Source organism: Musca autumnalis, unplaced genomic scaffold (genome assembly GCF_047663935.1).
Source record: "Musca autumnalis isolate F117 unplaced genomic scaffold, ASM4766393v1 scaffold_4, whole genome shotgun sequence".
NCBI classification, from domain to species: Eukaryota; Metazoa; Arthropoda; class Insecta; order Diptera; family Muscidae; genus Musca; species Musca autumnalis.
Genome location: NW_027411977.1, coordinates 167,703,670 through 167,727,139, shown reverse-complemented (window position 1 = coordinate 167,727,139; position 23,470 = coordinate 167,703,670). Strand labels below are relative to the sequence as shown.

General features: G+C 34.8%; 1 protein-coding gene across 4 annotated transcripts in view; it reads right to left on the bottom strand.

The window, feature by feature from the left end:
* The window catches only part of SMC5 (structural maintenance of chromosomes 5), a 246,856-nt gene that overhangs the window by 138,491 nt on the left and 84,895 nt on the right, over positions 1-23,470 (bottom strand). For all 4 annotated transcript variants that reach the window (XM_073984809.1, XM_073984807.1, XM_073984808.1 and 1 more), the window contains 2 exons: positions 14,401-14,694; positions 14,242-14,343 (listed from right to left, as the gene is read on the bottom strand). In XM_073984809.1, the coding sequence (XP_073840910.1) occupies positions 14,242-14,343; positions 14,401-14,694 (396 nt within the window). The remainder of the gene's footprint in view (positions 1-14,241; positions 14,344-14,400; positions 14,695-23,470) is intronic.

Sequence of the window (23,470 nt, the reverse complement as noted above, 5' to 3'; positions counted from 1 at the left end):
CACACATTGCTATTTTAAAAGTTCCCTTGTCTGTTCTAAATCTGACATAGAATGAAATCAATCAAATCTCGCTTCTTGGAATTTGAAAAAAAAAGTCCGAAACGAAAAGGGACAAGAATCAGAAAATAAAGAAGAAACTACTTTTGGAAAGAAACAATTAAAAATAAATTAATTAAGCATAAATGGTATTTTCCATAAAAAGTCTCTCCTCCCCGTTCGTTACATTTTGTTCTTAGAGATCCCTAAAGCAAGCCGGGTTGTAGATCCCTACATAATTCCGTCACTAAACAAAAGAGTATAAATTACCAAAATGTTGTTATAAAATAACAAAATTATAAAATAAAAGTAATTTACGAAATAAAAATACTTAAAGGAGTGCATTTGGAGTCCATGTCGAAATCTGAACTGGTGATGGGAAGATAATTGAAAAAACCTTTTGTAAGATGAAAGAATATCAGTTGCGGAGAACGGAGGAAGTAATCTTTTGCGTAGCAGCGGTGGTGATTACATTGTCGATGGTCAGACTAGCAAGGTTTCTTGAAACCAATTTCGGTAAAGTTTCTTTTCAAGTTTCGTTAGTGTCCACACATGTTAACGTGAAATTTAAGATTTTTGCGTGTCCTCTTTATTTTACCATTCGCATTTGTTGCGTTTCTCATACCAATAAAAACAAAAAAAGACATAAATAAACCAAAAAAAAAAAAAACAACATAAAATAATTAACATTAATAATTAAATCAATATTAATACTTAAATTTTCACTATTTCATTAATTAAATGTTTTTATTAAATCTTTTTATGTTTGTTTTGTTGTTAACCTTTAAAATAAAAATGAAAGAAAATGGAAGAAATAATCTTGCAACGAAAAAAAAGAAGAGGCAACATAACAAACACAGAAAACCATGTACATGGGTTTCACTACTTCATACCCCTCGCCTATAAACTTGACGTCGCCATGTTGAAATCGTGCTAGTCTGACCATCGACATTGCAATTTTGGATGTAAACTTTTGAAAAACTAAACTGATAAATTAATTGTAGCTATTTCATGAATACGTTTGAATTAATAAAGAGTTTTGTTATTCATGAAAACCATACAGCATTTCCATTTTCCAAACAAGACATGTAAATTTGATGCCAAGGGGTTGGTGAAAATGACACGCCAAAGCATTGGTTAAAATGACATGTCAAAGCATGGGTGGAAATTACGTGTCAAAGCATTGGTGAAAATGACATGTCAAATCATTGGTGGAAATGACATGCCAAAGCATTGGTGGAAATGACATGTCAACGCATTGGTTAAAATGACATGCTTAGGATCCAGAAAAGAACGTCATCTTTTGGGGTCCACGCTCATATAAAATTCATCGATGAAGATGCTAAAAAGATGACATGCTAGATCACTTGCACCCATGATTGAATGTCATCTTTGGCATCGAACATTTTGCTGGGCAATTTGGTTAAATTTTTGTTTGCTTCCAAATAGTTTTGTTTTCTCAAAATCAGCTGTTTTCTTGTTTGCCAGATTGGTCAGATTGTGGCAAACAAATATTTTTCACTTTTGAGCAAATATTTGCCTAACGTGACCCTACCTTAAGTAACGACAAAAGCTTGTTATGTCGTTGCTACATGTTCTATATTTCAATGCCGCGACTTCTACGTTCGTACGTGGATCAAAAATTCGACCAATTTACAACTGTTTTGTTTCGCTATTGTCTTAAAATGTTTATATTCAAGTTTAAATTTTTTGTTTTTTTTTATTATTTGGGAAAGCAAATACATTCCCAGCAAAATTTTATGGAAGTGGTTCCATGAGATGCCATGATTTCACTGGATCTTTTGCATTGGTTCAAATGAAGTCGTGAAAGATCCGATCTTTTCATAAGCATTTGAACCCATTCGAAGGAAGTCGTGAAAGATCCGATCGTTTCATCAGCATTTGAACCAATTCCATAGATCCAATAGAGATGAATTTTGAGTTTTTATTTTTACACATGTATATATTCTTTTATTTATCTAAATATGTACGTTTAAAGCAATGTTCCTTTACGTGCCTGAGGTTACCAATTTTTTACCCGCAAAGTGTTTCCTTACTTTTAAAAGCATACAATTTATATGAGAACAGTTCACCACTTTTACCATGTTTGCAATAATTACCATTTTTAAAGTAAAGGAACAGGCCAATTATAAAAGTTTCCTTGCCTGATCTAGAGAACCCTGCTCAACAAGTCGATTTGTAGATCCCTACAAAACAACAAACATTTCCAAAACGTTGTAAAATAAAATTCACGAAATAGTAATCTGCAGTTGGAGTCAATGTCGAAATATGCACTGCACTGATGGGAAGTAAAATCCATTTGTAAGATGAATCAAAACCTGTTGCGGAGGAAGTAAACTCTGTTGTGTGCAGCGGCGTTGTTTAGACTGCAACAGCTGGGACGGCCGGAAGTCAAGTTTCTCACTTAAATTTACAACCTGTTGCTTGCCAAACACATCGTTCCCGAAGTCTGGAAAATAGGCCAGCTACTGAAGCCCGAAAAGGATGCCAGCAAAGGTGAATCTTACAAACCGATTTCGCTTTTGTCGCCCGTAGCAAGGACCCTTGTGGCTATAGTTCTTCCAGCATCAGAAATAACTTTCCAGGATTCGTAAGCAGCACAACAACTGCGCTGAAGGCCATCTCCGTATTAGCAGAGGACTCACTCAGAGCAAGCCGTGCTCATAATCTAGAAAGAGAAGTCTAACGTTACAAGAGAGAACCTCTAGATCAACAAGCCTTTCAACCAGGTTTAAGTAGCATTCACACGAATGCAGTCACAGATGCAGTAAACAGTTATCGTGTGAATGCGGTCCTTGGAGAACATCCACCATCTATCTCAGCTGAGAAGCGCCAGCTGTCAGGACAAACCAGAGTAGTTTTGCGTCAATACGCTCGGGATGGTGCAGCCGTCAAAATTCCTATAGGGCAAGTACTGATGACACGACACACTGCTCCTTTTCAATTGTCCTACCAATCCTGCTAAGAAACTTAAGTTTGCAGATTTGTGGTTACAAACCATACAAATAGCGAAATAGCCACATTCTTACGACTGATAGACCCAGAGTCAGATTAAGCAGAAAAATGAGAAAACAAACATATTAACTATATGCAATTATAGATGTAAACTTTATGATGATAAATAAATTATAGTTATATCATTAATTCCTTTGAATTAATTAAATAAAAAAAATGAAAATCATTTTTCAATACAGCATTTTCCATTTTCCGAACAAGACGTGAAAATTACATGCCAAAGGGTTGGTGAAAATGACATGCCAAAGATTAGTGAAAATGCTATTCTTGGGCATTGGTTAAGATGCCATGCCAAAGAATTGTTGAAGATGCCATTCCATCGAGTTAGTAAAGATGACATGCTTAGGATCTGAAAATGAATTGCATCTTTTGGGGGTCACGCTCTTGTAAAAAGAATGAGTGAAGATGCTGAAAAAATGACATTCCATTTCACTTGCACCCATTCTTGAATAGCATTTTTGGCATCGAACATTTTGCTGGGCACAGCGCAGTGATTGATGCTCGACTCCAAAAATACCGCTTTCGGGCGGTCTCGTTCTATGGGTGCTATGCCGAAACGTGGGGCTTCGCCGAACATTTTCGGCAGGAAATGTTTGTACCTCGACCGAAGACCAAGATAAAAAGTGCACACGCTTTTATTGTACAACCCAGCAAAATGTTCGATGCAAAAAGTTGCTATTCAAGAATGGGTGCAAGTGAAATGGAATGTCATTTTTTCAGCATCTTCACTCGTTCTTTTTACAAGAGCGTGACCCCAAAAAGATGCAATTCATTTTCAGATCCTAAGCATGTCATCTTTACTAACTCGATGGAATGGCATCTTCAACAATTCTTTGGAATGGCATCTATACCAATTCTTTGGCATGCCATCTTAACCAATTCCCAAGAATAGCATTTTCACTAATCTTTGGCATGTCATTTTCACCAACCCTTTGGCATGTAATTTTCACGTCTTGTTCGGAAAATGCTGTATTGAAAAATGATTTTAATTTTTTTATTTTATTAATTCAAAGGAATTAATGAAATAACTATAATTTATTTATCATCATAAAGTTTACATCTATATTTGCAGTTTGTTCTCGTTGTTGTAACAGTAGTTAATATGTTTGTATTCTCATTTTTCTGCTTAATCTGACTCTTGGTCTATCAGTCGTAAGAATGTGGCTATTTCGCTATTTATATGGTTTGGTAGGGCAATTGAAAAGGAGCAGTGTGTCGTGGGGGCCTGTGCTGTATGCTGGGCAGATGTTTTCCACGGTGTCATCAGTAATTGCCCTATAGGAATTTTGACGGCTGCACCATCCCGAGCGTATTGACCCAAAACTACTCTGGTTTGTCCTGACAGCTGGCGCTTCTCAGCTGCGATAGATGGTGGATGTTCTCCAAGGACCGCATTCACACGATAACTGTTTACTGCATCTGCGACTGCATTCGTGTGAATGCTACTTAAACCTGGTTGAAAGGCTTGTTGATCTAGAGGTTCTCTCTTGTAACGTTAGACTTCTCTTTCTAGATTATGAAGACAACCTGGCTGCCTGGGCCTGTGCACGATGGGGCCAATGACAGGTTTTCGAGGCAACAAATCACTGGGGCAAGCTAGACCTTCCAAATTTTGTACAGATGTTTATAATGGGCTTAGAAATTAGTACGCCAAATTTGGTTCATATCGGTTCATATATACATATAGCTGCCGTATATATGTTCGCCCGATTTCAAGCAATTGATGGACCAAACACGCAAATTCTGCCCAATTTTTATGCGATTTGGAAAATACCACGGAATTAGGACTACAAATAAGTTTGCCAAGTTATATTGAAATCGGTTCAGATTTTGATATTGCTCCCATATATATTTTCGCCCGATTTTAGGTATTTGGTGCACCAATCCCGCTATGTATGTCCAATCTTGATGAAATTTGAAATGTGTGACGGATTTTGGTCTAGAAACATTTTTGGCAAATCATATTGAAATCGGTTCAGAATTGGATATAGCTCCCATATATATGTTCGCCCGATTTCAGGAAAATGATTGACCAAGCATGCAAATTCCATCAAATTACAATAAAATTTGGAAAATGTTACGGAATTCGAACTACAAATAAGTTTTTCAAGTTATATTGAAATCGGTTTAGATATAGAAATAGCTCACCTATATACATATGTTCAAATTTCATGGTTTTGTCTGTGGTTTGCTATAAGTTAATAAAAAAAGGTTCCAAATTTTAATAAAAATCGGCTAAGATTCCGCCACAAAAGCCAAAGTTTGCGATATCTTTGAAATTATATATTATTATTATTATATACGTCTATTAAATTTTTCCGAAATCCAATTGGTAACATTAATGGGTTTCCGATTATTCGCCAACCAAATCATAAAAATGTCCATATTTTTAAGTATTACGACATCTGAAATCAGATTTTTATGAAAAGGCGCAGATAGGCGCAGCTAATTTTTTCACAAAATGATAGTACACATTAGTACCTTTCACCACATATATATAATATCCTAGATCTACCGAGATCTCAAAAGTTGTACTCCAGAGAACACATGGATAACAAAGCAAAATACTCCAAAAAAGATATAACGTCTTAACTCAAAAAAACATTTACCACACATAACATTTTTATTATTTGTTAACACTATCTTATTTTACATACCCATTGAAAAGCTTTCCATGTTTAAAAAATATAAAAATGTTGAAATGTTCTTTTTGGCGCCTAAAATGCTTTCACTACTTATTTATAATGAATGTTGGAAAATTATGCATAAGAAAATATGTCACCATTGCCAGATCACTATGTCGCTATGTGATGTTACCAGATTGATTTATTTTTTTATTTTTAGTGATTCAGAGTGTTGGCAATCGAAATCCGTTATTATTTTTTTCAAATTGTTCACTTCAAAAATTGACTTTTTGCCTCGAAAACCTGCTATTGGCCCCATCGTGCTGTGGTCTGAATTCTGCTATCATCGACCATGACATTCAACTCTATTGTTCCCAACTCGGCCGCCCAGGTAGTGAACAAAGATGCCGTAGATTTATTGGCTGGTATTTGCATATTCCTCGCGTGGAAAAAATGGTAAGATCAGACAAAAAGGAGCTCAATCTTTCACAAATGTCGTCAGGGAAGGCACCTGACGCCAAGATAGTACAATCATTCGCATACGTTACGATCTCAATGCCGTCTACAGCGTTTGGAATTCAGAAGAGGTTTTCTTCACTCTACGGGTCTTGGACTTCTTGATCCTAATTTTTACGTACTACTGTCATCCACACTTAAAATTTATTATCCAACGTTTCAAACTTGGACGGTGCTCGATGACATCAAACAACGAGGGTGCTTGACAATATCAAAGGGCTTTGCTAAATGAAGTGTCACTATCACTGTTCTATCGCACAGCTTGCTCTGAGTGAGTCTTCGGCTAATATGGAGATGGCCTTCAGCGCAGTTGTTGTGCTGCTTATGGATCCTATGCTATTGATCGGCAACTGGAAAGTTATTTCTGATGGTGGAAGAACTAAAGCCACAATGGTCCTTGCTACGGGCGACAAAATCGGCCTGTAAGATTCACCTTTGCTGGCATCCTTTTCGGGCTTCAGTAGCTGGCCTATTTTCCAGACTTCGGGAACGATGTGTTTGGCAAGCGACAGGTTGTAAATTTAAGGGAGAAACTTGACTTTTGGCTGTCCCAGCTGTGGCAGTCTAAATTTAATTTGTAATTTTATAACAAAATTTTTGGAAATGTATACACTTTTGTTTTGATGTCGCTACATGTAGGGATGTACAAATCGACTTGTTTTTTTTTTTTTTTTTTTGTAGTGATCTGTACAAATGATTCAAATGCTGATGAAAAGATCGGATCTTTCACGACTTCTTTGCATGGGTTTAAATGCTAATGAAAAGGTCGGATCTTTCACGACTTCATTTGAACCAATGCAAAAGATCCAGTGAAATCATGGCATCTCATGGAACCACTTCCATAAAATTTTGCTGGGAATGTGCTTAACACCAACAAAATATCGAAAATATGTAGGTATTGTTTTACGGACACTATTGGTCTATACCAACAATTTTCTACAACATAGTGGTATACATCTAATTTCCGAACCTTCAAAATACCGAAAATATGGTATTGTTCTATGGAGTCTATTTTAAAACAACGACAACAATTTGTATTCGGATGTTCCCGATTATACAATTACAATTTCGTGTTACTATAATTAACTTAACTAATTGCTAAAATTATTTAAATACATTTTTTATTCAATTATCGAAAGCCTTCGGTTTCTCTTGCAGACCCGTCCAAAGTCTTAGTAGCTGTATAATTTTCATTAAAAACTCCATCAAAAATGTTGAGAGCTTTGTCTACTTCTCTACAGACGGGCAGACTGAGGGACATCGAATTGACATTTTATGCAGATTAAAAATATGTGAACTAAGGTCATACATTTTTTGTATATTTTACAAATATCGAAAATACCACATAGCGGTGTAAAAAAGCAATTACTTCTTTCATTTCGACATTACGGCAAAAAGTCGTTCGTTTGACACACCAAACATGCAATATATGCCCGATTGCAATAAATTTTGAAATTTGTTACGGAATTTTTCCTACAAATAAATGTGCCAAATATATCGAAATCGGTCCAGACTTTTTTTTTTTTTTTTTTTTTTTTTTTTATTAAGTCTATAGATTATATAATCCTTACAGACTAAGTTACAACTAAATATTTACAATAAATATATGTTTCATTAGGTATTTAAATGTAATATAATTTTTCGTTTTACAGTATTGCGATTATCTGAAATATCGAAAAGATCGTATAATTTATTAAAATCAACAAAAATTCGACGTAGCGGGTCATTATTTGCATAGTTTGATCTAAAATAATTTATTTGCAATAGCTGGTAGCTTCGTGATGGTCTGAAAGGGACATTTATAAAGATTTTGTTTAAGATAAAATCCGAAATTATTTTTCCTTGTAGAATATTTAAAATGAATTTTACATTCAGCATAACACGGCGACTCTTTAGTGTAGGTAATTTAATTATGCTCAGTCTATCTTCGTAGGAAGGTAGAGATTGTGGATTCCAACCTTGACCTTTGAGGCAAAATAGAAGGAATTGTTTCTGTACTGATTCAATTGCATTTGAATGAATCGTATAGGGTGGGTCCCATATAATCGATCCATACTCTAAAGTACAACGTACAAACGATATATATAATTGCTTTGTTACTAAAGGGTCGGCGAATTCCTTGCTATATCGCTTAATAAATCCCAACGTTTTATAAGCTTTGTTAGTAATTAAAGAGATATGCTCTCTAAAATCCAATCGGTGATCTAGATGTATTCCCAAATCGTTAAAAGACTCTACGTATTGAACTTTACGATCATGTAGGTAATAAGTTGTGTTTATCTTCTTTAGCCTATAGTATGACATATGTTTGCATTTCAGTAAGTTTAATTCTAATAAATTAGTTTCACACCATTCATAAAATCTGTTTAAGTCAGATTGTAGGAAAATGTGGTTTGTAGAATTATTAAACGAATAATAAATTTTGACATCATCTGCATACATTAAAATATTTGAATGATTTATAACACTTGGTAAATCGTTTATGAATAACGTGAATAAGACAGGCCCAAGATGGCTTCCCTGCGGAACTCCGGATTGTACAGAAATTTTGTGGGAAATAGCATTTCCAAATTTAACCATTTGAACTCTCCCTGATAGGTAAGACTTTATCCACTTCACAAACATATTGGAAAATCCCATGAGATGTATCTTTTGGAGTAATAAATTGTGGTTAACTTTATCGAATGCCTTACTAAAGTCAGTATATATGCAATCTGTCTGATAGCGACATCTGAATCGTTTACAGTGGTAGTAAGTTCCAAAAGGTTTGTGACAGTGGATCGATTCTTTCGGAAACCGTGCTGATAATTTGACAAAATAGATGAAACCTGAAAAGATAGTGAATCTGTTACTATTTTTTCAAACAATTTTGGAATCGCATTCAACTTGGCAATGCCTCTGTAATTAGATACTTCTGATCTATTTCCTGATTTGAATAATGGGACAATAAAAGATTCCTTCCACATTGGAGGGAAGTGTCCTGTTGACATAGATTTGTTAAATAGTATGTATAATGGAAAAGCAAGATTATCTGCACAGTATTTTAGAATACATGCAGGGACTCCATCCGGTCCAGGGGTAGTATTATTTTTCAAACTTTTCATGTTTTTTAGAATTGTTGTGACGTTTAATAAAGGAAGGCTTATTGAAGAAGACTCAGCTATTGTATATGGGTATTGGAAATCATAAATATGCGACTTATCAGAATAAGTTGATTTAAAAAATGATGCAAATGCGTTTGAGATACCAATATCATCATCGACAGAAACCGAACCATATTTTACAATCTTGGGGAACACTTTAGACCGACGCTTGTCGTTAATGAAACTATAAAATGATTTGGGATTAGATACCAATTGATTTTTTATTTTATTTATATACATATTATATAGCTGTCTGTTTAAGGTAGTGTATTTTGATCTTGCAATGGAGTAATTTGCAAAATCTGAAAGATTACCACTTCTTTTGAACTTTTTATATAGTTTGTTCTTTTTGTTTTTTGCTTTTGACAATGAAGCAGAATTCCATGGGGGTCCAGTATTCATTACTATTTTTCTTTTGGGAACAGCTTGTGATAAACCACTTTCTAAGATAGAATAAAACTTTTTTAACATTTCGTTTAAGGATTTTAATGATTGTAGTGAAGTCCAGTCAACAGAGCTCAGATATGAATTTAGCTTATTGTAATCTGTACGGGAGAAGCAGTAGTTATTATTTTTTGTATTAACGGATGTGGATTTATTACAGTGAAACGGCAAGGAAGATTGTAAAGTTAATGTGGGATGATATTTATCTTCGGGGCAGACAAGAGGATTACATGGGAAGAGTAAGATATCGCAGGGATGGCTCACAAATACTAGATCAAGCAATTTGGCGTAGTTATTGTAAACATTATTAATTTGTGATAGACCAATGCTGAGTAAAGGGTTAATGCTTTGGTTTATACGTTCGCAAGTTGTATGTGGAAGAAGTTCATTACTATCAGAACTTTGAGACCACTTTATTTCAGGCAAATTAAAATCTCCAAGAGTTACAAGAACATCATTCGGTTTGGCTGATTGAAAAGCATGAATAATAGATGAAGTATGCTTCAAATATAGATCAACACTTGAAGAAGGCGGTATATACGAGCACGTGATATACATTGATAACATTCCCAAGCGGATTTTTACTGCAATAATTTCAATATCTAATGATAAAGGAAAGTCTATCTCTTCTGTCGGAAATTTCGAAGCTACAGCTATTAAAACACCGCCACCTCTTTTTTTACCACAATCTTTTCGATCACGTCTGAATATTTGAAATTGATTACAAAAAAGTTCCGTATCATATACACCGTTATGAAGCCATGTTTCTGTGAATGCAATAACATCATAACTAAAATCAAAGCTATCTATAAATAAGGATGATAATTTAGTGTTTAATCCTCTTACATTTTGGTATGCGATGTTTATATTGTTAGCAGAAGTTAAAGATAATTTGTTAGTAGAAGGTAAAATATCTAGTTTTTTGATGGATTTTTTGGTAGACGTACAATGTCTGTTTTAGGTTCATCTTTGTAAATGTATTCGGTTATGATTGCTTTCTCAGGCCAAAATGATGGATTAATAATTGTTTCATATACATCCTCAGGAACTATAATTTGGAATGAAGTCTTGCGTCTCCTTTGAGCGTATTTAAATTTAACGACATTTATTTCAATGTTAGCTTTTAGTTTGGCCATAATATAAGCACTTATATCTTCAGTAGTCGTTTCAGCAGCAAATCGAGCAGCGAAAATAGCACGTTTTGGTGTAACTACTCTTAAATTCAATGGATTTGGAGATGGCGTGCTTAAATTGTTTGGAGATTTTGGTGTTGCTTGCGGTGAAAAGAATGCTTTTGAGCCAGAGGGAGTCGACAAGGTTTTATTTTCTGCTGGAAAATGGGAAGATATGCCTTTAGATGGCGTATCATTGATTAAAATCGACGGAATAGATTGTGCGGAAGCTTCATTCTTCGATTTATCATTCGTAATGGAGGAAGGTTTTTTCCTTTTACGGATAGAATCAAGTGGAGATTCAAGAAAGTGGTCTAAGGCTTGGATGTAGCTCCCATATAAAATTTTGGCCGATTTGAGGTATCTGATGCACCAACACGCTATGAATGTCCAATTTCAATGAAGTTTTTAAGTGTGAAGGAATTGGGACTATATATTAATTATATTGAAATCAGTCGGGATTTGTAAAATGCGTGCAGAATTTGGACTAAAAAAATTTGGAGAAAATCAAGGCTAAGGGGAAACGGTTACCTATATTTACTTAAGATATGTCCTTATCCTCATTATTATTGGATTAAAAATTGTCAATGCAAGTGGGAGTTACCCTAATAGTAATTTAAGGTGTCACAACATCCCAGCAAAATGTTCGATGCCAAAGATGACATTCAATCATGGGTGCAAGTGAACTAGCATGTCATCTTTTTAGCATCTTCATCGATGAATTTTATATGAGCGTGGACCCCAAAAGATGACGTTCTTTTCTGGATCCTAAGCATGTCATTTTAACCAATGCGTTGACATGTCATTTCCACCAATGCTTTGGCATGTCATTTCCACCAATGATTTGACATGTCATTTTCACCAATGCTTTGACACGTCATTTTCACCCATGCTTTGACATGTCATTTTAACCAATGCTTTGGCATGTCATTTTCACCAACCCCTTGGCATGAAATTTTCATATTGTTTGGAAAATGGAAATGCTGTATTGAAATATGGTTTTCATGAAAAACAAAACTCTTTATTAATTCAAACGAATTCATGAAATAACTACAATTAATTTATCAGTTTAGTTTTTCAAAAGTTTACATCCAAAATTTCAATGTAATCACCACCGCTGCAACGCAAAAGATTACTTCCTCCGTTCTCCGCAACTGATATTCTTTCATCTTACAAAAGGTTTTTTCAATTATCTTCCCATCACCAGTTCAGATTTCGACATGGACTCCAAATGCACTCCTTTAAGTATTTTTATTTCGTAAATTACTTTTATTTTATAACAACATTTTGGTAATTTATACTCTTTTGTTTAGTGACGGAAATATGTAGGGATCTACAACCCGGCTTGCTTTAGGGATCTCTAAGAACAAAATGTAACGAACGGGGAGGAGAGACTTTTTATGGAAAATACCATTTATGCTTAATTAATTTATTTTTAATTGTTTCTTTCCAAAAGTAGTTTCTTCTTTATTTTCAGATTCTTGTTCCTTTTCGTTTCGGACTTTTTTTTCAAATTCCAAGAAGCGAGATTTGATTGATTTCATTCTATGTCAGATTTAGAACAGACAAGGGAACTTTTAAAATAGCAATGTGTGCAGTCCGATTCTATTTTTAGCTCGATGGTTGGGACTTCATATAATACCAATTGTTTAGAAGTTTTAGTTGTTTGATATGCAGGAAATGTAAGACAACATCACGACGACAGTTCTAACAACTTTGGTCTGTTCCAGAAACTGCAAGAATCTACTTATTTTTACTACGATAACAATTTTTCCTTTATGTTATCGGAAAAAATAGTAAAAATTAGTAGATTTTTGCAGTACTGGAACATACCAAAATGAAAATAAACAGGTGTGTAAATAAAAACACAAACATCATCTCTATTGGATCGAAGGAATGGGTACAAATGCTGATGAAAAGATCGGATCTTTCACGACTTCCTTTGCATTGGTTCAAATCCTAATGAAAAGATCGGATCTTCCACGACTTCCTTTGAACCAATGCAAAAGATGACATGAAATCACGTCATCGCAAAGAACCCCTTCCGTCAAATTTTGCTGGGATCTTGATATATGCCCTTGGAAGAACGTTCTCAATCTTAACGTTATTCCTAATTTAATTCTCTTCTTTAAAGGGGACATTTATGGTGACGATATGACATTTGCAAATGTCTCCCACTTAGGTGTAGTTATAGTAGGAAAGGATTTAGCAGGAGCCTTACTACCTGCACCAAACAAAAATACCATAACATAAGCTCCATACACGGCACTGAATGTGTAGAGAAAGCCTTCATATCTGCTATATTTATGCATTAAAGTATTTTAAAGAATAATTTCAATATAAGTATAGCATTCCATTATATCTTGGTCGGGGTAGCGAAGCGCACCGGGTTCAGCTAGTCGATATATATATATCTCAAGGCGACCAATCAAGGACCGTCGATGTAGCTTCACACACTATTTTTTGGGATAAAACGAAGATGCTGCACTAGTTTTTTCATTGCAGTGGAAACGACCCGCAGAAAACGCGATAAAATACGCGATATTTTCAAAAACAATATTAGGTGATGTTTGCAAATATTTTCTATATACTATTATTAATATCTCAAGTAAAAATATACAAATTTTCTTAAGTCATCTCCACGCAGTGATGCAAAACATTAAAATGCTATTATCTCAAAACGGGCAAATGTCGTATGCAGCACTTAAGCATGACACCGACGAATTGTTGAATAAATGAAAAAAATAATGTTATTTAACCATATCGTAAAATTACATTATGTTAAATTCAAAAGCCATTCACTGATGAATTATAACAATGATATGTCCTATCTTTTTATATTTATGTCTTAGTAGAAATTGAAAAACAATCAGTCCTCTTGAAAAAAATATAATTGCAAGTTTTCCTGTGTAGTTGTAGAATCCGTGTAAATATCTTATTACAACCTATAGCTTTTTGAATTGTACTATTCCTTTCATTTAAAAGATTTTTAAGTGGATTGTGGTCATATGTTCAAATCCCAGTTGGGACAAAATAGCATTGCTATAGGAATTACTTCCCCATTTTTGGTCATCCTCTTGTATACACAGTTGAACTCCGACAATTCGTAATACATATGTCATATATTTCAATAATTTTTGGAGTTTTTAGATTTTTCAATTATCTTAAATAAAAATGTAAATATAAAGGGGTAAAAAATTGGTCTTCTTTGGACCGACAGATACTTACATAGTTAGATATGATTTACTAATGTTTGTATTTGTTACATACCTCAAGTATAACCGGTTTGTAAACTTGTGCTTCAAATTTGTCGGCATTTTCATCTATCCATTTGACAGCATCATAGACATCAGGAAATTTGTTTTTTAAGAACTGTATGTAATGTCCAATGTTATTAAATCGTAGAAACATACATTAAAAAATAACTACCTTTAATTTTTGTTCACTAACATTCTCCAACGATTCCAAACGTGATTTCAAAGCCTGCGTCTCTGGTATATTCTCCTCAAGCTGATTTAGTAAATTTCTGTGTTGCTGATCCAATCGTTTCGTTGCCTGCTTTATTTGTTCACATTTTAATTCCAATTCTCTAATTTGTTTTTCTCGATTAGTTTTCGACATTTCTTCGGTGTTGAGAATTTTCAAGTCTTCTGCGTAAACTTGCAGCATCTTTAACTCGTGTTTAAGCTCATTTTGACGTTCATTTGATTCTCGTTTTCGTTTCTAAAATAAGAAATCATACAAATTGATATGATGAAAATTATATACGGCATAAGAGTTGTATCCTTTATTTAAATGATATCCCATGTCTAAATAGTGTTTCTAAAAACGTATGTTCGCAGAGTTTTAATTTAACTTTTTTAATTATTTCTATCATATATTTGATATTTACTTGTTTGTATATGTTGCTGTTGTTAAGTAATGATTTCTCTGGTTCTGTTGCATGTGTTCAAATGATGTCGTGAAATATCCGATCGCTTTCATAGGATTATCATCAGGGGTTTTGAATTCACAGGCCAATTTTTCATTTTATTATGAAGTCCCATATAAAGGTACCTTCCAAGTCCAGGTTCCGAACCAATTTGGTATGGAGTGTGGTAAATTCCAAATAGAGGTGATGGTATTAGGTCAGTAGAGAAAAAACCCAAAAGGGGTTTGAATTCTCAGGTCAGCGTCCCCATCCATATAAAGTTACCTTCCCAAAGGATTTTGTAAGGGGTGAAGGTATTAGGTCAGCAGATCAACCCCCAAATGGGTTCCGACTTCGCAAGTCAAACTATTTAAATTTCATATCAAGATACTATCGTATTTTAGCTAGGTGAAAGGTCTTTTCCTTTTTTTTGCCTGTTTGGGCGAAGATCATTTTTTAATGATTTTTATTAATTTTCTCGTTTAGAGTTAAGCTTGATGATCGAAAATTCATTGCAAGTGAAAAAGGAAAGCCAAGGACTCGAACCCACACAGTCACCAAATTACGTGACCTGGTTTCGCTATTAGTTGAGTAGCTCTTCAGACGTATCGACTGTGGGATGGCTTCTCTGTCCTAGAACTTTTTGGTTTTTTAAATGCAAATGTGTTTTTATACATTTCACGGATATTTGGCCGTAGAATTGTATTTCTTCATGACAAACGCGTTTTTGCGCATCCTTTGAAGTTATGAGTTTGGCTTTGAACGCTAACACGCCGTGACAACATTTTTTATATGTTTTCAAGGACGCGGGTTCAAATCCCAGCCGGGCTCAGCCTGTTTTTATTTTTTTTTTTGAAATTTTGCCTGTTTGGGCGAAAATCATTTTTTAATGATTTTTATTAATTTTCTCGTTTAGATGTCTTTTTGTTTTCTGAAAATGTATCAAAAGACCATTTATAACCTCGTGACCTTTATGTTTTTACCTACGTATGTTGTCTTCTTTGTAAGCAAAAACCACAGTCGAACTTCTCTATAATGAACTTCCCTTTCCCACACACAACTTTTTCCCACACATTTTCCCCTATTTTAACGTCTCTATAGCGAACTTCCCTATAGAGAATACTTCTCTATAACGAAGCGTTTTTAATGCACAACTGGAAATTCTCACACAAAATAATCTCCCTATAACGATTTTTTAGCCTTCGTTCACCCACTAAAATAACATTCTAATAAGCTTGATGATCGGAAACGTGAAACGTAGTATAATGGCTGAATGTGTGGGACTTCGGTGGATTCCTAATTTTTCAATGTGTGTGGGACTTCGGTAGACTCCTAAATTTTCAATGTATATAATAGGTCTAATAAGCTCAACTCAAAAGAGAATTAATTAAATATCACTATAAATGACCTTCGCCTAAATAAGGCAAAAATAAAAAATAATTTCAGCATGAGCCAGGCTGGGATTCGAACCTGGGTCTCCGACAACTGAGTGTCAAGGTTGCCGGCGTCTTAGCGTTCTGAGCCACCATCAAGTTGTCAAAACTTTAGTAGACAATAATTGATGATAAAAAATCCTCTGATATAGGAGAGCAATTACTAATGACGTAGGAATAAAACTTACCATAGTATTTGTGAACATTGAAAAATGGGATTACCAAGCAGGACTATAGGAAAAGTTTGGAGTTTCAATTAACTGACATAATTTCGCATATGCAGTTCTCATCTAACAGTTGATGAGCAAACATCGTTTGATCTAAAACAGCTGCTTTCTTTTGAGCACGTTTTCTGTTATTTCCTTTTACACTCGATATTTTGTATATCTGCATTTTCTTTCTAAATTAAAGATTAAATTTATTGAGTGTTTGAAATAAAAAAACTATGAAGGGGTGTACCCCCCTAATTATAACAGGTACGCTGTACTTGATCCTGACAAGAAAAAAACTCAACATGCCCAAAAGAGATCACGTTTAGAAGCATCCGATTTTGTGTCTCTCCCAACAAAAAGGCCAAATTATGATGACGTTCCGAGATTCGTGATTGCCTCAGCTGTTTCTACAAATACCACGTGCGAACTGAAACCATTAGCTTCCTATAATGTATTTCAGATTGGTAGAGGTATTAAAAACATTTGCCGTGAATATTACGAAATTTCTGAACTTCGTAGCGGTGACCTACTGATTAAAGCCAACAATGTGAAAGCTTTCAAAAAATTCCTAAGTGCTAAATTGATCGATGTCGTGCCTGTGAAAATAGTTGCCCATGCTACTTTAAATCATTCACAAGGTCTGATATTCTGTGACAAAATTAAAACGATATCCGAAGAGGAAATGCTCAAAGACTTAGCCGAATTCGATGTTATTGCTATACGAAAGTTTATGAAAATGGAAGGAAATCAATTGGTTGCCACTGGTGCAGCCGTTCTCGCCTTTAACCTCATACATCCTCCAAACTTTATCGACATAGGTTGGCGCACAGTCCCAGTTCGTGAGTATATCCCTAATCCGCTAAAATGCAAAAGCTGTCAGAAACTAGGACATACTAAAAACCACTGTACAAACACTGAACTTTGTAAGGAATGCGGAATACCTCCTCCACATACCGAATGCAGCAGAAAATTTTGTGTAAACTGCAACATTGACACACACACACATCTTATGACAACACGTGTCCCACGTTCCTCACCCACAATTCGGTTAACAAAATAAAAATTACACAGAGATGCACTGACCGTGATGCATGGAGAAATTTTAAAAGCGGTCCCTAAAACTATCTCATAAGCCAACCACCAAAAAAACTTCTTTTTCCCAAGTATTAAAGAATAATAATGTTGCTCAGAAAAATGCTTCCTCTGGACAAAGCACAAAACCACAGTCAAACACTACCTCCAACCAACACACATCATCAAATTCATTCAATCTACAGTCAACTTCATCATCTGCTTCAACTATCACAAAGTCTTCTGGAAAATCCTTAACAGCACAAAATACGGAATCTATTTAATCTCCTACTACCTCTAACAACCAATCAAACATTAACAAAGAAAAAGAACAATTATTAGATAAACTAAACTCACAAATATCCACTTTAAGAGCCAAAGAAAATCAAATTCACAAATTAAAAAATCAACTCAAGACAACACCAGAAAATTCATCAACAACAAACAATTCATCATTCATACCAAATGCTTCGGTCAAGATTGATTCAAGAAGAAACGCCATAGAAGACATAGACGACGCACAGTGGTAGATTTGAAATATTTAGGCGGCCAAAAATATTTTTGTACGTTAATGGCTTTGAAAGACAATATTTTAAAAAGATATGTATTTATTTAACAAAATAAATAAGAAAAACATATATTTTATAATAAAAACACATTTTATTTTCATAAATCATAAATAAATAAAAATTATAAATAAATTAAATTGTCTTATTAAATGATGTTTCTATCTCGACTTCTTCGTGCTCAATACATGATTGTGTGTGGAGTTCGGCAGGTTCTAATAGTTCTATAACTTCACTGGAAAACATCTTGTGTGAAGTTTTCTTTAACGATATTTCACTACTTATGAGTGGATCTGATGTAAGAAGCAATCTTTGATAAATATCACGGTTGCATTCTTCCCTTGAAAATTTTCTGGAAAAATTCTGTCTGTATGACCGAAAATGTTTCTTTCGAGCTTCTGCAGCCTCCTCCGACAATTGGCCGATTGGCAGCAGTGCATTATCTATGATGGTCGCCCCATGTAATAGTAATTTATGTATTGTTGGAGTCATGGGATGCCAGTCATATAATTCCACATACATTTGCGCGGTGTTGAAGGCATATTCTTCGAATTTTGTTGTATTTATTTTGTGTCGTGGTTAATGCCTGTTATGTCCGCCGCTAATTCTGTGTTTTCAAAAAATCTCCTACTCGTATTGCCATCATTGGTATTACCAAAATTGGCTTTAGGCATGTCCACCAACAGCCCAGTTTCTAAGCGGAATCTTTCTTGGATTTCTTTTTTCTTTTCTTCTTCTAAAGCTTTCTCTTCCTGGGTCCTTTTCTTGCCATATTTCTTCACGGGCAATTTATATGCCAAATGCAGAATGCTGAATTTCAAATGCGAAATTCCAAACTCAAGAACATCGGGACTTATCTCATTCTTTTTGCTTAAATTATTGAAATCTTTGGAAGTGGCGCCACATATATAGCATCGGCTAGTTGAGGTCGTGTTGGTTACAGCATTGCAAACATTGCCATCAACCATGGTCATTTTTAAAATGTGATTATAAGCAAATTCTTTTCCATTTATATTTACTTTTGTAGGAATGAGGTTCTTAATTTCATTTTGCACATAACTTATTTCCTCTTTTGTTACATCTGTAGTTTCTTTCACATACCGAAATCTGATGGGGCGGCAAAATCGTGGTGATGATGGTGTTGGGTTTTGCCACAACACTTTATTGTTTTCTTTACCACAAATAATTTGAAGTGGGACAAAAGAACTCAAAAATATACTAGCATCGGATTCGGCGTCTTCCGAGAACTTTTGTTTGTACCGTGCTTGTTGTAACCCGTCACACCCCCATTTATAAATTATCGTTAATGAATTTCTTTCAATTTCGTTAAGGATTGATAACACTTCTTCCAGATAGATTGATAACCGTTGAATAGTATGATCCATTAGGCATTGTAAATTAATTTCTGCGCAGGTAGCTGTTACTCGCAATGTCGTCTTTGATGAGTAGCATTCTTGTTTTGCTTTCAACAAAATGTCGTAACACGGGTAATGCTTTGGGTTAGTTGCCCTTATTATTTCATATTGTCGTCTTGTTAGATCAGCTTCTACGAACATTTTGAGTGCTTGGAACGGGGTCAAAGGAGCAATTGTTTCATTGGTCTTGGAATAAGCTTTTCTATATTTACTAGCCTTTGTTGGTGATTTTTCTATTTCTTTGAGCAATTTTGAGGCAGTTCTTTTTCCATTCGTTTGCAATACGACTTGTGCGGCATGTATAATCATTTCATCATCAACATTTGATCGAATTTCCTCAGTTTTTCTTCTCTTGCTTCGTTCACTCGAATCCGAAAATGATTTACTCGGACGACCTGGTTGATTAAGCGAATGCACTGGTATTTCAAAAGTGCCTTCCAGCCACTTCTGGTTGTTTTTCATAAAAACTTCTTCAAATTTATGAGCTTTTAGCCATCTCCGTTTAAATTCGTGTTGATGTAGGAAAATTTATGCTTAAGGTTCTTTTTTCTCTTCACAGTATCTCCGCAAGACAATAGCAAGTGGTTATCTAAAAACTCCAATTTCTCATCCAAACTTGGTAAATTTTGTAGTTGCATTTGCTCAAACAGACATTTACGCGTCACTAGTTTCACCCCCGAAGAACTAGGTATCTCCATAGTTAAAAAAAAAAAAACATAAAATAAAAAAATGTTTTTTTTTAATTGTTTAACTAACTTTGAACTGCTGTATTTAAGGAATAGGCGGGATTCGGCGGCTATTGTTTTTTATATAGAAAAGCTGAATGTCTAACGTATTTAATAAACAAAAAATATGACCCGGACGAATCCTGATCCATAACAAAATTGCTTTTGAAATTAAAAAAATTAAATTTTTTCTGTGAAAAAGAGGTTATGTTCAACTACCGAAAAATACAACGAAAGTTAAAAATAAAAGATAAAACTATTATTTATTTAATAGAAGCTTACTTGAGCTATAGGAATCACTATCACTTTCACTTCACTACACAACTTAAAATAAAAATATATGCGTATTGCGAAATTTGATATAATTTGGGCGCCCAAATAGAAATACGTATCAAGTCAACGATCAAATTGCGTCTAACTGCACGGAAGCGGTGACGTATGGTTTAGAAAAAAAAAAGATGGGGGGTAATTCGCGGAAGTGTTTACTATACCTAGAATTCAATATTTTGCACCTAGCTAGTATTTAGAATTTTGGACTTTTGGCCGCCTAATTACTCAATATCTACCTATGTGCGACGTGTCTATGTCCCCATAATTTAATTTATTTACATATATATGCGTATTTTGCTCTGCTCTATAGCCTGCGGGAGTCTACTATTTTTCGGTTTTTGACAATGTTTTCTTCAAACATTGTTAAAAAACTCGAGGATGGTAGGATCAGGAGCAGAGCACTTGTTTTACGTTTTAACTAATGATTCCAGATACAAACATCACGATACTACAATGGAACATACAAGGGTTTTATTTGCCACAAATTTGCCATTGAAATGTTAATATCTTTGCACAATCCAAGTGTCATTGTATTGCAAGAGACGCATATCATCGAGCAAAATAATAATAAAGACTACAACTATTCTAAATCTGGAATAACAATTCTGGTTAAGAATAATATAAATGTGTCTAATATTTTCAACTCCACTGGAGATCTTCTTTTTCTGTCTGTATCATTAGACATTGGGTTTCCTTTCCACATTATAAATGTATATAAGGAATATAACATCTCATTAACTCGTGAAATGGTTAACACCATTAACATACCGACCACTTGTCAGACTCTCCTTCTAGGAGATTTAAATATCCAAAATACTTTATGGGGATCCTCTGACACTTCTCAAGGTGGAGTCATATGGGAGGATTTTGCCGATTCAAACGGCCTTGTAATTCTCAACGATGGCTCTCCTACCTTATTGAGCACCCGGCATACACTAACATCTATAGATGTCTCCATGTGTCACTCTGATGTGGCTTCTTCACTGTCCTGGAAAACACTGCCTTTACCGGAAACTGGTGATCATTTTCCTATCCTTATCTCAAATGACATCCCTATCCCAGTTAAAAATTTTATTCCAAAATTCATAGACGGTAGAGCCAACTGGGATCTTTTTCAATCAAAGTTATTGATGACCTTCAACTCCAACTTAGCTCAATCGGAAAATGTCAATAAAGACGCATCTCAAATCAAACGCCTATTTAGAAAATCTGCCAACGAATCAATTCCCGTAAGCCGTAAACCTAAAGACAAGAAGAGACCTGTTTGGTTTAACAGTGATATAGCAAGGTTAATACGCGAGAGGCAACGTGCATGGAGAATTTTTAGAAGAGTAAGGAGTATAGAAAATGGAACACGTTATCGGCGAAAAGGTTGACATGGAACCGTTTTCTTAACTCTCTCAGTCCATCCATGTATGTTCGTCATTTGTGGAGCAAAGTTAATGGTTTTAGAAATCCAAAAATAAACAGATTCTCAAGCATACGAGTGAATTCTAATACTATCTCTCACCCCAAAGGTATTGCAAATGCTTTTTTTTTTTTTTTTTTTTTTTTTTTTTTTTTTGGAGCTCTATAAGCTCAGATTCAGGTTTTGAGTCATCTGTGTATTCTGCCAAAAATACATTTATAATTTCCAGCATAAACCCGGTAAATGCAAACAATCAGACCTTCACAAAATTGATTGACATTTACGAGCTTAATAACACGCTCAAAACTCTAAAGGGATCCACACCCTTATTGGACAAACTAACATACTCAATGGTACGTAACGCACCGTTTTTGATGAAAAAGGCATTTGTAGTTTGTACAACAAGATATTATGTAGCGGAACTTTTCCACATGACTGGAAGGTAGCTATACTCTGTCCAATTCCTAAATACGGAAAGAACCCTTGTACATTGGAAGGATATAGGCCGATTTCGTTACTCCCTATTCTCTCCAAGATATTTGAAAAAATAACATCTCGCCGTCTTCTAGAATACTCCAAGCCACACTTACACACACATTGTGTCATCAATTAGAATACACCCCTCGTGAAAATTTACATCGAAGAAAACATAGTATGCTTATCTCGGAGGATTTGGAGAAAGCTTTCGATCGTGTGGTAATATTTTGACCAATATTTTGGCCGAACTTCAGAGTTGGGGTGTTCAAACGCAATTTTTGACATTGTTACGTTCATTTTTAACCAATAGACGAATGCTTGTTCGGGTCGACGGTCATTATTCCAACACCCTACCTATAGATAATGGTATACCGCAGGGCTCGCCACTTTCCGTAATTCTTTACAATATTTATGCAAACTCATTGTGCAGAGTCTTAGAAAGCATAAAAAAATCGATTTCGTTGGAATATTTGCGGATAATATATTTGCAGTCACATCCGGAGACCAAGAAACTGTTGTAGACAATTTAAATATGTTTAACAACAAGGTTCAAAATTGGGCCAAAGAAGTGGGAGCAGTTATCCCCCTTAACAAATTCGATATGCTTCACGTATGCCGCAAAAGAAGGTGTCAATGTTCTACAATTTCCCTACATAAGAATACTGTTAACGTCTCTGGCTTTATGAAGATTTTGGGTCTCAGCTTTACCAAAAATTTATCATGGAACAAACAAATAAATGTTTTGCAGGAAAAATTGGGTAAAATTAATAATCTCCTTCGGCTTATATGCTCTAGCACCAAGGGACCTCACATAGAAACCGCAATAGATATCTGTAAATCTTTAGTATTTGGTACTATTGCTCATGATATAACAATTTACGGATTTACTTCTAAAGCCAATACTTCCAAGTTAAATACAGCTATGAACAAATGTTTCAGAACAGCCACAGGT